Source organism: Astatotilapia calliptera, chromosome 10 (assembly GCF_964374335.1).
Source record: "Astatotilapia calliptera chromosome 10, fAstCal68.1, whole genome shotgun sequence".
NCBI classification, from domain to species: domain Eukaryota; kingdom Metazoa; phylum Chordata; class Actinopteri; order Cichliformes; family Cichlidae; genus Astatotilapia; species Astatotilapia calliptera.
This window is the reverse complement of record NC_137431.1, coordinates 29,171,125-29,183,699: the sequence shown is the minus strand read 5'-3', so window position 1 is coordinate 29,183,699 and position 12,575 is coordinate 29,171,125. Positions and strand designations below refer to the sequence as shown.

General features: G+C 41.7%; 1 protein-coding gene across 2 annotated transcripts in view; it reads left to right on the top strand.

Moving 5' to 3' along the window:
* Nucleotides 1–12,575, top strand: part of doc2b (double C2-like domains, beta) — a 188,821-nt gene that overhangs the window by 139,172 nt on the left and 37,074 nt on the right. For both annotated transcript variants that reach the window (XM_080307606.1, XM_026183042.2), the window contains 2 exons: nt 3,056–3,165; nt 9,000–9,126. In XM_080307606.1, coding sequence (XP_080163732.1) covers nt 3,056–3,165; nt 9,000–9,126 — 237 coding nt within the window. The remainder of the gene's footprint in view (nt 1–3,055; nt 3,166–8,999; nt 9,127–12,575) is intronic.

The following is a 12,575-nucleotide window of genomic DNA, read 5'->3' as shown; positions in this document are numbered from 1 at the left end:
AAATGATTTTTTATAAAACATGTTGCTATCAGCCTTAAAAAAATAATTTTGAACAGTCACTGTGTGTGTGTGTGTGTGTGTGTGTGTGTGTGTGTGTGTGTGTGTGTGTGTGTGTGTGTGTGTGTGTGTGTGTGTATATACACATAGTGTGTGTGTGCCTATTCAACAGCCTTCCTCGGGGGAAACAACCGCTGATTGAGGGAGAAACAATCAGCGAGAGCCTTGTTATGTGGAACCCTGCCATCAGACTTGCAAATAATCACAGCAGCTAATTGATTAAATTCAACAAACTCACATGTCCTCACACATGGCACAGGGTCTCCATCCTCATCATGTCAGCAGCGTGCTCCCAGGATTTCCCCAAACAATATTCCGCCGATAAAGCCGCGTCACTTGTCACAGCGATTTTCATCACCTTGCTAATTTGCAATCGATGAAGTGACAAAGTGTACGTCTGATGGCTGCTCCAATAAACAGCGATGCAGATCTTACTAAACAAGCCACTGTCTGACGTTTGGACTCATGTCTCATACACCCAGTGGAAGGAGCAACGGCTGATTTGTACTTGAAGTACTTTGATCACAGATTTACATCTTTTAATGTGTCACCTTTAGCAGCACATGTCTGTACACACTTATTTTAGCTCTGTTTTGTTCCTCACCACCTCCTGAGGGAAATGTCTGACCGCGTCTGTCTGCCGCTTGGCATTAAGCAGGTAGAGTGCAGTATATTTTTAAGGCTTTTTCACTGAATTGGAGCCAAAAACATTGTTACGAGAGCAGTGAAAGAAAACTAAAAGGGCCAAGTTGTGTGCCAGAAAATGTGCTTTTGTCAAACTCAGATGAAAAGTTTTAAAGAAAGCATTCAGATCTATTCATCAAACTCAAAAATATATTCTGCTTTAATGTCTTCAGCTGAAGCTACTTGTCAGACTCTGTGAAAGAGCAGAAAATGCTTTTATTCAAAGCTTTAAAAATAACTTTGAAAGTTTTGCTTGTCGAGACCTGTATGTAAAGCCGGTGCTATAAACAGTTTTTAAGATGGTCAAAGCTAATACACACCGGGTGCAGCCACTCAAAGTTTTTAGATTTTAGAAATTTGGAAGTAGACGAGGCTCCAAAGGCAAGAACAACTGCCAAGAACCTGACCTGACCGTTGCACCGAGCTTTCTCCTAGAAGAGGTGTTAGTAACTACACTTATCCAGACACGATTCTTTTATCCAAGTGTACAAAAAACAAGATCAGCTTAGAGCCCAAAGAATTGAAGAGAGCCATTGGGGGACACTGCAGCCAAGATCAGCTCAATTCAATTCAGTTTTATTTATATAGCGCCAAATTACAACAACAGTCGCCTCAAGGTGCTTTATATTGTAAGGCAGACCCTACAATAACACATACAGAGAAAAAACCCAACAATCATATGACCCCTTATGAGCAAGCACATTGGTGACAGTGGGAAGGAAAAACTCCCTTTTAACAGGAAGAAACCTCCGACAGAACCAGGCTCAGGGAGGGGCGGGGCCATCTGCTGCGACCGGTTGGGGAGCGAGAAGGAAGACTGAAGGATAAAAGACATGCTGTGGAAGAGAGACAGACATTAATACCAAGTATGATTCAAGATGAATATGCTGTAACCCTTCTGCAGGTGAAGGCTAATCTTGTTGCCTCTGGCCCACTCAGGCGAGGCTTACAGGTTAAACATGTGTGGAAAGCTTCCCAACAAAGGAAGCACTCAGGCCACCTCACTAAAAGACTATCAGGAGTAGCATAATATGTGTTAATGCTTCATCAATTTCAGCTTGCAGCAAAGAATTTTTGATGAGGTGGCTGTAGCTCAGGTGGTAGAGCAGGTCATCTACTAATTGGAAGGTTGGTGGTTTGATCCCTGTCTGCTCCAGTCTGCATGCCAAATATCCTCGGGCAAAATACTAACGTCAAGTTGCTCTCTGATGCAGTGTTAATGTTAGATAGAAAGCAGTGCCTGTGTGAATGAGGCGAGCTGTGCAAAGCTCTTTGAATGTCAAAAAAGGCGCTATAGAAGAACCGGTCCAAGCACCTGAGCTATAAATGTGAAGGGGCTTCTCTTTTATGACTTTAAATCTGTAAACTGAAAATGTAAATTGAACACAAGTTCAAAAACACTTGATGTGATTATGAACTTGTGTTTGAGGTTTCAGATGTCAGTTAAAACATATTTTGTAGATTATGCTCACCATTGCAGTCAAAAAGGACAAGAAAGCAGTATGTGCTGTTTGCATTGTGGGTTCTTTGTGACTAACAAGCCCTGTCATGTCAATTGTGATATCTGGTTTGAAAAAATATGGCAAATATGTTTAAGTCCAGGATTCAAAACAGTAGTAGGAGTTGTCACTGTGCCTGGATCCATCTTTTATATACAGTGTATGTTTTCGACCACCGTGTCTTTGTACTGACCTAATCTTAGCTCTTCACCTCCTGACTTCAGTGCCATACACTCACAGCAGGCATCAGTTATGAAAATATTAATTTAAAGTTGTGTATGGTATTAGCTGGTTAGGTGGTGCATTTGTTTTTGTTTCAGACTGTTTTTTAAGTATAAAGATTTAATCCCAGTGAAAGGTCAGTGACTGGAAAATTGTTTTCTCAAAAATGTGCTGTTGACAGAAACAGAATCACACTGAGCCAGAACAACCATGGTGTCTATCTTTTAACTTCAGAGCATTCATCACATTGTTCTCAGTGTTTTTACCCACTTCCTGCCATGCTTTGATTATGCCTGTCACTTCATGTAAATGCAGTCTGCTGCTGATATTTCATTCCTGACAGCGTTCAGTATGCAGCAGCACCGAGCTCGTGTTTGCATGCGTGGCACCAGACGTCAACGCGTTGACAAATTTTCACCCTGGCAGAGAGGCTTTGTACGTTTTCAAGGATGTTTATATAATTCTGTCAGTTCTTCAATGAAAATGACACCTGAGGGATGAGCTCTCCTGAGCTGTAGGAGGAGCTCAGTGTTTTTCACTCATGAATGATGTTCAGCTCTTTTTAATCACAGTCTTCCTTGTTTGTCTTTCAGGCCAATAAACTCAGAACCAAGACCCTGCACAATACACTCAACCCAGTCTGGAATGAGACCCTGACCTACTACGGCATCACTGATGAGGATATGGTCCGCAAAACACTCAGGTACTGTCAGTGCTACTCACGTGTGTCCACTTAATGAATGGAAAGAGAAGAAAGGGATGAAAGATGTGGAAAAAAGAAGAAAGGAGTGGTTGGACATATGGATACAAATGAAGAAATATAACGAAGGAAGGAGGCATGGGAGGGAGGAAGGAAGGAAAGAAGGAAGGAAGGACGTATGGGAGGAGGGAAGGAAGGAAGGAAGGACGTGTGGGAGGAGGGAAGGAAGGAAGGGGGTGTGGGAGGAAGGAAGGAAGGAGGTGTGGGGGTAGGAAGGAAGGAGGCATGGGAGGAAGGAAGGAAGGAAAGAAGGAAGGAAGGACGTGTAGGAGGAGGGAAGGAAGGAAGGAAGGAAAGAAGGAAGGACGTGTGGGAGGAAGGAAGGAAGGAAGGAAGGGGGTGTGGGAGGAAGGAAGGAAGGGGGTGTGGGAGGAAGTAAGGAAGGAAGGGGGTGTGGGAGGAAGGAAGGAAGGAGGCATGGGGGTAGGAATGAAGGAGGCATGGGAGGAAGGAAGGAAGGACGTGTGGGAGGAGGGAAGGAAGGAAGGAAGAGGGTGTGGGAGGAAGGAAGGAAGGGGGTGTGGGAGGAAGGAAGGAAAGAAGGAAGGAGGCATGGGGGTAGGAAGGAAGGAAGGACGTGTGGGAGGAAGGAAGGAAAGAAAGAAGGAAGGACGTGTGGGAGGAAGGAAGGAAGGGGGTGTTGGAGGAAGGAAGGGGGCGTGGGAGGAAGGAATGAAGGAAGGAAGGAAGGAAGGGGGTGTGGGAGGAAGGAAGGAAAGAAGGAAGGAGGCTTGGGAGGAAGAAAGGAAGGGAGGAAGGAAGGAAGGAAGGAAGGGAGGAAGGAAGGAAGGAACTGGGTGTGGGAGGGAGGAAAGAAGGAAGAAAGGGGGCGTTGGAGGAAGGAAGGAAGGAAGGAAGGAAGGAAGGGGGGTGTGGGATGAAAGAAGTTAAAGGGAAGTAAGGAAGAAACCCCAAAAAAGAAGGAGAAGGGTAAACGAGTAAGGAAGCAAGAAAATAAGGGAGCATTACATAGTGAGGTAAGTAAGGAAGGAATACAGGTAGGAAAGATGAATAGAGGGATGGATGGATGGAAAAAGCAATGTAAGGAAAGAAGCAGCAGGGAAAGCAAGAAAGGAACCAAGGAGGCAAGGAAGAAGAGAAGGAATAAAGGAAGAAAGGAAGAGGCAGGAAAAAATGGGGAAGGGTGGAAGAAGGTTTAAAGGGAAGGAGCCAAAGGAAGGAAGGAACAGAGTAAGCAAGGAATGGAACAAGGAAGAAAGGAAGTAGCAAGAGATACAAGGAAGGAAGAGAAAAATGAAAATAGAGGAATAATAGGCAAGAGGAAGAAAATGGAAGAAAATAAAACTTAACCAAAGAACGAAAGGAAGTGAAGGGGAAATAGAAGACAAAGTAAGAAAATAACAAACACATCTTATAAGGACGGATATAAGGGGGAAAGGGTGTGTGTAGTGAACAAGAAGAAAAATAGAAGGGAGAGTTGAAAGGCAGAGAGGGATAGAATAAATCTGTCTTTTGTTGTTTTGGTGTGCTTAGCTGCCGTGGATCTGTTTTTAAAGGCTTCAGAAGATCATTTTCAGGGAGCAGTGATGTTTGACAGTTTCTCTTCTTCTTGGTTTCTGTTTTAGACTAACTACATTACAGCCTGTGTTTAACCACAGCCTCTCAAGCAGAAGTGAATGATGATGTTGCTTTTCCTCTTTCTTCCTTTTCACTGCGAGTTTGCATGCCGAGTCTGGAATAGCTTCAGATCGTAATAACAGTTGGGAAATCCTTCATTTGTCAGATTTCCAAATAGCACTTCTGTTTGGGTGAGAGGACTTCCTGTTTGTTTGGTTATTTGTGTTTCACTACAACACCTGAGAACACACTAAAACTCCATCTTCCTGAGATAAATGCGGTGCCCTTATGCAATGAAAGCATTTTGTTTTTATTACTTCACCATTCTTTGCTCCTGTATTTTTACCAAAGTGTTAACACTGTACAATCAAGTGGCGGAGGTAGGTTATGCAATCATATGCATAATCATTTCGTACATCCCAGGTGGGCCGTATGCAGTGGAGGATTTCAGTTTGCTTTTGTCTTCACTTACCCCCAAGCACCCCAGTCGCAAATGTGTTTCTAGAGTTAATGTTATGTGCTGGAATGCCGTGAAAACATTTCAGGGACTTTCACAGCATTTCATTTACCGGCTCCATCGATTTGTCCTCCAGTTCCCTTCCTCAAGATAAATGTGGGTGGAACAAGTCCTCAGCTTAATGATCCTTTTGGTTTGCTTGTTCCTCCTCTCTGAAAAAAAGTGTTGTTCCTGAAATAACACACAGGTGTGTTTCTACTTCAAAAAGCTGGAAAAAGTCCCCACTAGTCTGGGTGGTTAGGGATGTTTTACATGTTTTATATTAAAATACACCCTTGTAAAATAAAGCATTGCAAAAGTTGTTTTTCCGTTAGCAGCATGCCGAGGTCCACCCACGAATCTAAACTGACCCCTTGAGCCGACATTTGACATGCACTCATTGAAAGGGCGCCCAATTTTTAGAGCATTGTCCACATGTAAATACTGTTTACTGTGCATGTGCATGTTTATCTTGTTTTTCGACAACAGACTTGCACCATGTTACTGTTAGCATGAGACGATTTTCTCCAAACGTAAGACTTGTTCAACTTTGATAATAATAACCATTATCTCCAGACTTCTGATTGGCCATCATTTCTATATTTTTTTAGAGTAATAGGGTTTTCTTGCCCTTGACAGTGCTGAAATCATCTTTTGTGTTTCCATGTGGAAGTGGATATTTTGCACATAATCACATAATCTCCACTTAACTGTTTTCTCTTTGAAGGTCTGGTATTCACACCTCAAGTTACCTTTGGGACTTAATTTATTAAAGATCCCTATTTATGTCCTTTTGGGCTCTGCTGGAGGTCTCTTCCTGTCAAAAGGGAGTTCGCCCTCTCCACAGTTGCCAAGTGCTCCTCATAGGGAGATATTGTAATTGTTGAGGTTGTTGAACTTAGTTAAACTGTAACTTCTTTTTTTTTTTTTGCCTGCTTTTTCTAATTTCACTAAAACCTCGACTGTTGTTTGGGGTAAAATACTCCTCTTCACAGCTGTAATCTTATTTAAAACATGAGAAACTGGTGGTGACAGACAGATCTCACAAATGCCATAACCCAATATGTCAGGGCACAGATGCCAAACGACAAAGCGGTGTTCAAAATGTCTTCAAAGAGTTCCAGCCCATTCTGAGAAGCAAGCGCTTACTAAGAAGCAAGCCCGTGCTAAGAAGTGAGGTTTCTCTGAAAGTCTCTCTTCTTACAATCAGTTAACACTAATGGGAATGTTTTATGCTGCTAACATTTTGCCATTAAATACAATGTTTATCTAGATACAGTACTGTGCAAAAACTTCTTCATATTTATCTAGGAAGATTAGAAATGGGTGCAATGATTTATTGAAACATGCAAGCATGCATGAAGCTACAGTATAAGCTACAGTTCTAATGAGCTTTTCAGTATTTGGTATGATGACCTTTGTTCTTCAACACAGTCGAACTTTCTTACAATTTCTTTAAGTAGTCTTCAGGACTGGGTCTCCAGCCTTCTTAAAGGACATTCAAAGCTCTTCTTTGAATTTTAGCTGGTTGTTCTTCTGTTGTCTGTCACGATCCCACACTGCTTCAGTATTGTTGAAATCTGGGCTCTGAGGAGACCAGTCTGTGACTGATAGTGTTCCTCTGTGTCTTCTTCTATCCAAGTAGTTTTTTAGTCTTTCATGATGGTATTGTGTGATGGATTAAAATCAGATGGTTCCTTTTTGCGTTTATAATTCTATTGAATTTTGCACCAATGGCTGAAATCAGCCCCAAACCACGACAGACGCCATGTTTTTCAGGTGGCTCTAGACCCTCACAGTCATATCGCTCTCCTGACCTTCTCTGGACCTCCTCTGTAAGACCTGATGATCAGTCTGGTTCTTGTTTAATTTGGCAAACTTCACCTCTTTTCTTCCTGTTTCCCTTCCTCAAGAATGGCTTCTTCACTGCTCCCCTTCCACTGAGGCCATTTCTGATGAGGCATAAACAAACAGTAGGTGGATCAGCTGAAGAGCCCGATGCATCTCGCTGGTTCTATGTCAGGTGTTTGCTGTATTTTTTTCGCATTTCCTCAGGACGTGACTTTCAGATACTGTTTTTTTAGGCCTGTCACTTTGTCCTCCATTTGTCCAGCAAACAAGACAGAAACAAGGGACACAAAACATTTTTTATCACCTCCATAAGTTTACACAAGTGACTACCAAATCATCACAGAATGTTTGCAAAAGTTTTATTGCATTACTTCTAATAGCTTAAATGTATTTTGTGAAAACATGCTTTCCTACTACACAATATAAGCTGCAAAGCGCTCGCTGTACTTCTGGGACAGCTGGAGTAATTGCTGGACTGCAGTGACCGACTGTCAACCTTATCGACGCGCTGCAAATATGTGACTGTATTTTGCTGATTATTTTGTGTTGCGGAGCAGAAAAAAAATACTGTATTGTTACTGGACTGAATGCCACAACAACAATGAAGGCCTGAAGCAAATGTAGCAGAGATGAGATGTGACAGACACTGTGCACACAAGCCAAAAGATCTATTCACACACAGAAAACACCTTTATTAACCATTTTCCAGAAACAATAGACTGTGAGAAAAGCATCCATGCTTCCAAAACAGCGCAACCTATTTCTTCTTGGAAACTGAAATTTGAATTCAGCACCTGTCCAGTTATTTTCACTGAGAGTCTGATTGCATCACGTCCCATACAGTCTACTGTATTAGTGATGCATATTAACGTACATACAACATCCTAACGCTGTGCGGTTCCTAAAGGCTGCATGTTTTCCTCAGTATTGCAGCTGATTATGCAGCGGAAAAGCACTTGAAACAAACAGTATTCCCCAACACAGGCATGCTGGAGCCGTGAGTGTGAATCATGTCATGTTAGGGCGGTGGGCGCTCTCTGCATTTATTGAAAGCATAGGTCTGCAGGGAGCACCAATAATTGGCTTTCATTATAAACTTAATGAAATGCTGGCGAAGAATATAGATCTCCAGTAAAACACAAAGCTCATTTTGTGGCCCCGTGCACCTTTTGACTGCAAGAGACCTTTCGGTTCCCCATCAATCATTAGCTTTTGTGACTGTAGCCTACTGTGTTATATTATAAATCCACGTCTTTATTGTTGTTAAGAAAGGACGCCGTCTTGCACTGAAAAGAGGATTTGTTTTGTTTGTGTGTTCAGTGGAAACAAATGCAAAGTGGGCACATAATAGAAATCAGTAAACAGGCGGAAAGGACAATGCGCCACAGCACAGTTCGATTCGTGCTGCACTAATTGAGTAAATAAGACGAGCAAATGGAGATGTGTTCAAGATGAATTCGTGACTGGGTCTTAAATGACTTTGACATGATGTCAAATTTTTCTCAACGTCTTCTCACGTAGAGTTTCCCCTTCCATCTTAGTATGTTTGAATCTTTTGATCCGTGCACGGTTGAACGCGTCCTCGTGTATAATTATCTCATCATTTCCTGTCATGCTGATAGAGTCTGACAATGATCCCTGCAGAACTACTTGGTTGTAGCTTCAGTGCTCTGAGTGCTGTGGTCCTACAGATTTAGCAGCTGTGACTACAAAGTACAAATTGAAGCCCTGTGAAGGTGGATGGTGGAAAATGACTGGTTTTATGGCTTTAAGCCTCCTCTCAGCAACAAAGCCTAACCTAAACCTCGCTCTACTCATGTCCTCCTACACTTCTCTGTTCTTATCATCTCAGGATTTCAGTGTGTGATGAGGACAAATTCCGCCACAACGAGTTCATCGGGGAAACGCGAATCCCTCTCAAGAAGCTGAAGCCCAATCAAACCAAGAATTTCAACAACTGCCTGGAGAAACAGTTACCTGTAAGTTCACTCCATCCCACACACACAGCTGCATTTTTATGTTGTTTAAACGTGATCGTGTTGTTGTTTCTTGAGGGGCTGTACTCACAACAACATTTTAGATCCTAAAGATTGTGCCAATATTACAGACATGGCTTTGCTGTCTGATAGACATGTTATTAAATGCCATGTGGAAGTTTAAGTCAAAATTTCCACCAAACAAGAAGTTCTGTATGAATATGAATATCATATCGTATCATTTTATCGATTATAACAAAAATAAATAAACAAAATCTTCCTGATGAAGAGAAAACCAAACACATGATTTGCATTACATTGATGACATTCTAATCCATGTTTGTTTTTCCAAATGTGCAAATCACCATGCAACAAGTGACACTGAATTTAGATGCAAATATAGGTGTGACAGCCCTTTAGTTATCAAATTAGTGGGCAGTTTAACCTAATTCGATTTGAAAAACAACAACATACATTTCACATCTTTACTGCAATAATCTGATAGATATTTCTTGCTTTGTAAAGCTCACTTTTCCTCTTTTTGCACATAGAAGCAACATATTTCTGTCCCAGGTGCAGTTTTTGCCAACGTATCTCAGTTTTGACCAGACTGCTGTTTCACCCTACTTTCATATTACTTCTTACTTCTTGGATCCTTAGACCAAATTGTAAACCTTACTGTGTCCGGTATACATCTGCCTAGCTTAAGATTAAAGAGTAATTTAGTCATCATTACAAAGCATAAGGTTGTTCCAGTATATTTCCAGTGGAGTCACTTTATTCTGCTAAGAAAAACACTTCAAATACAAATCTGTGGATAAATAAATTGATCATAAGAAAGAAGCTAACACTTCTGATAAACAGCTCATGTCAGCAGAGCAGAGCTGACATGACCTGCTTAATTAAATAAAACTGCCTTGAGAAACAGTAAGCTTGAAGTCATTGTGTTTTTTCATTATTTATTTGTGTGTAACAGTGTAACTGCATAGCATGTAATACTCAACATTATACTCTGCTCAGTGCAATATCTTACGTGTAGGCCGAGACCATAATCATCAGCAGCAGTCCATCATTTTCAGTGTATTAAGTGACTCAAGTGTGGGTTAGACTTGGCAAGCTTGCTCATGTTCACAAAGACCAGCACGGGAACAGCTTGATTTTCCACATCTGTTGCACTGTATGACCATCTGACCGGGAGTGATGGGCCGTCAAGGCGGTGTAACTTTGACGACGTCTCTCTTCAACATGCATGAATAATTGATTTCATAATGCTGTGCCGATTTGATCTCTGCTTTTACCTCCCAGGTTTCACAGTCCGTGCCGGTGAACTTTCAAAACATCTTTATCCTTCACCTACGTTTGACATTGATGCCTAGGAAAAGTGGGAGAACCTGTGCAATTTTAAACTGCACCAAACTTTAGTTTGCATTAAGTAAAAGGTGACCCGTTATTATCCACATTTTAATCACAGTTAGTGCATTATGTTGTTTAATTTTGGTGGGGGGGTTTTAAAAAGGGAAAGAAACTGTTTAGGTATCCCCAAGAGATCGGAGGTCTCAGACCTTAATGAGCTTGTTAAGACTTTGGTTTGTTCACAATAAAGTTCAGGTTATGTAACTTTCAAAGCTTTATAAGCACACTGACTCTTCAAACCTTGGCTCTTCTGGCCTAGCACTCTCAAAACTGAAATAATTGATACCCACTAACCAGACGAAGCAGCTAGTAAAGTGTTTTCAGGTATCTGTTTCATCAGTTTGTAATGTCAACTAAGAAACAGCAGTTGACAGGAACAATGCACCTGAAGGTAAAGTCTGAACCACTAAAACCATTTCAGAGAGGGTCATAAACCCTTGTTTTGAATGTAAAAGTCTTTCAGGAAGATTTATCAAAATAGTGGTGCACTGTCCTACCGTTCATTAACACTAGGGATGGGTATCGTTTAGGTTTTATCCGATACCGGTGCCAAACCGGTACTTTTGAAAGGGTGCCGGTGCTTAAACGGTGCTCGAACTGGTGCTTAAAGAATGGAGAACACAAAATTGGTCCAAAAACCTCTCATGTTTAGCTGTTTTGAAAATTTCCCACTCGTGGGACTAATAAAGGTATCTTATCTTATCTCTTATCTCTTTTTATGTAAAAAGATAACAATGTTAGTCTTTTCTGCAGCTATAGGTCATATATGGTATCACTCTTGGCTGGAAGCAGTGCTTAAACAATGGGAAAAAAACACAAACTTTGTCCAAAAACCTCTCATGTTTAGCTGTTTTCCACTTTTTCTTTGGTCATTTTAGCCTTTTTGGCCAGAGTGAAGGGAGTATCTGCCATCAAACAAGAAGACAGCCGCATGTAACTACGACGGTGTTTGCTAGTTCACCTTACATGCATTAGTTTAATAACGTGGTTAGCCTACTCAACGTAAATTACACACGAACAATATTAAGCTACTCACTCAGAGAAGAACGGCTGCTGCTGCCATCATCATCCGTCATCATTTCTGCTACACTGGCAGGGCTAGGGGCCAGGACTCTCCTCTTCGGGTTCTTGGGGGATGTTGCTAATTCCGGGTCCGATAACAGGCAACCCACCCGCAGTAGATGTGCACAGTGTGAGGTCTTGCAGCAAGCTATCAAATACGGTGCATTTCTCGGCTTTTAAAAAACGCTATGCGTCACCAGGTGTTTCATCAGATTCGAGGAGTTACCTCCTTTGCACAGTATCACCTTAAAGCACTTGTTGCAGGCTGCTGAGTTTGCATATTTTGCTGTGGAGTACAGCCAGACTTTTGACCGCTTCGCCTTGGGCATTTTTAATCTGTAGCTCTGCTCTAAAAGAACGTACGTACCTGGGCCCGCCTACTATCCTCAGAAAGGTAAAATGATTGGCTAGAATCCAAAGTGTATGACATCTCAGGAAATAAAGCACCGAAATGTGCGCTGCTTTTCGGTCTGGTTACTACCGTTTATGTCAGAACCGGTGCCATAAAGGCACCAGATACCGGTACCCATCCCTAATTAACACCTGCCGCAATTTGGCACCCTAGGAAAACTCATCATAGAAGCATACGATTATTTGCTCATGTCAAAGTTCAGAGCCAGAACAAATGAGCAAACACATCTTTAAATGCTGATCAGTTGAACCAAACTCTTGGATCACTAGCAGACATTTTGGGGGGGGGTGCAGATTTCATTTAAAAATAAACAGAGTTTTCCAACTCTTAAACTCAGGATAAAATCAGTCCTGCAATCTGGCTTATTCATCCAAAAAAAACCTTAAAATCCACAATAGGCAGTGTAAAGAAGCAAAAGCTGAAGACTTAGCAGATATTTTCTGATGTTTAGCAATCATTTCACTGTTTCTGTTCAGATACACAGCTGCATGTCAAAGCCTGAGCTACAGTTCTGCACGGAGAGTAATTAAGGAAGGCATGCGGTCTGTTTTATTGATAACATGTA